The sequence below is a fragment of the Cynara cardunculus genome, assembly GCF_001531365.2.
Source record: "Cynara cardunculus var. scolymus isolate 2C chromosome LG 15, CcrdV1, whole genome shotgun sequence".
Lineage (NCBI taxonomy): Eukaryota > Viridiplantae > Streptophyta > Magnoliopsida > Asterales > Asteraceae > Cynara > Cynara cardunculus.
The window spans coordinates 5,039,446-5,040,806 of NC_037542.1; the positions used below are offsets into that span (position 1 = coordinate 5,039,446).

General features: G+C 35.6%; 1 protein-coding gene across 1 annotated transcript; it reads right to left on the reverse strand.

Annotated features, from left to right (window-relative positions):
- Positions 1-460: 460 nt before the first annotated feature.
- LOC112528442 (RING-H2 finger protein ATL64-like) lies at positions 461-856 on the reverse strand. Its single transcript, XM_025139470.1, has one exon. It carries the CDS (start codon positions 854-856, stop codon positions 461-463), a length of 396 nt encoding a protein of 131 aa, XP_024995238.1.
- Positions 857-1,361: the final 505 nt, after the last annotated feature.

Here is a 1,361-nt window from a genome sequence, read left to right on the forward strand (position 1 = left end):
CTAATAGCGAAATAATTTATTTTTTGCTTAACAATATAACTTTTATAAAAATAATGATTCTGTTAGAATTCAATGATTATTCTAATTATATTTTAATTTTTTTATATTTAAAATAAAATGTTTATCATGTATTTGATTATATTTATCTGCAATTAGTTATACGAATTCAAAAAATGAAGGTTTAACAAGTTGTACTTATGCACAATTTACATGTAAGCTTAAATTTTAAGTAATATTCGAATGGTTTTAAAAGTTTTTGTCAAATAAAATAAAACATTTTCATGAGAGAAGTAGTAATTATTTGATAAAGCCTTGGCGAAGGTGGTTAATTGTAACCTCTAATCGTTTCTAAACAGATATAATTGTAATCGTACCCGGTGCTAGCAGACACTACGATTGCATTGTTAAAGAGCTTCCATGGCTAAAACAAACATGCATGAATACATCCATCATACACGAATCAACGTAGCCACCACTGATCAAAATGGTCATCTCCTGAACCACCATTACCATCACAAAAGTTGAACACAATGAGTTCTCGACCGAGCTCGCAAACCATTCGAGGCGCTACGAGATAATCCCGACACAAGGGGCAAGTCGTGTGCCGGTGTTCGAGGCAACGGTCCAAGCATTTCCGGTGAAACAAATGCTTACATCTCAGCACCCCTTTCTCCTCGTCTTCTTTGATATTCGATAAACACACTGCACACTCGACCAACTCGCCGGTCGGGGGATCTGTTAGGCTGTTTTCCGTCACCGGAAACACCGTCTGATGGTGGAAGAAGGAGAGGTGGATCAAGAAATCCCAAACCCAGTTGAGAAATGCAGACAAATTGAGCAAAGGATTAGGCGCCATTTTGAAATTTGACAGGATGTGGGTTGTGTTATCCAGTTTCAGTTTGAGAGAGGTGTTATATTTTTGGTTCTTTAAAGTTAAAACTGAATTTATTGAGATTCAGAAAGGTGCAGTGGTGTTATATCATGCATATGCACAAAATGGACACGTGTAAGCATTGGTTTCATTTCTTGCATATTTATTTTTTATTAACCTGGAAACCCGATCCGCTATGAAAGTCGACTAATCTCAGGATGATTACCTGTTTTGCAAATAGTCTGGAGTCATCGCTTTTGAACCTCCGTGGCCACAACGGGTTTTTTATTTATCATTGGATTTGAACCTGAGATCTCCTGGTATTTTTGACCTTTCTTGAATATTTATTAAAAATTGAACTTTTTAATTAATGTATATATAGAGGGAGTAAATTACAACGTTGGTGGTTTTCTTATTCGCTTGGATTAATTACCGAACTATTTAGTTTGCACTACACCTTTGTTAATCATGCATTTCGCACGTATGAGAA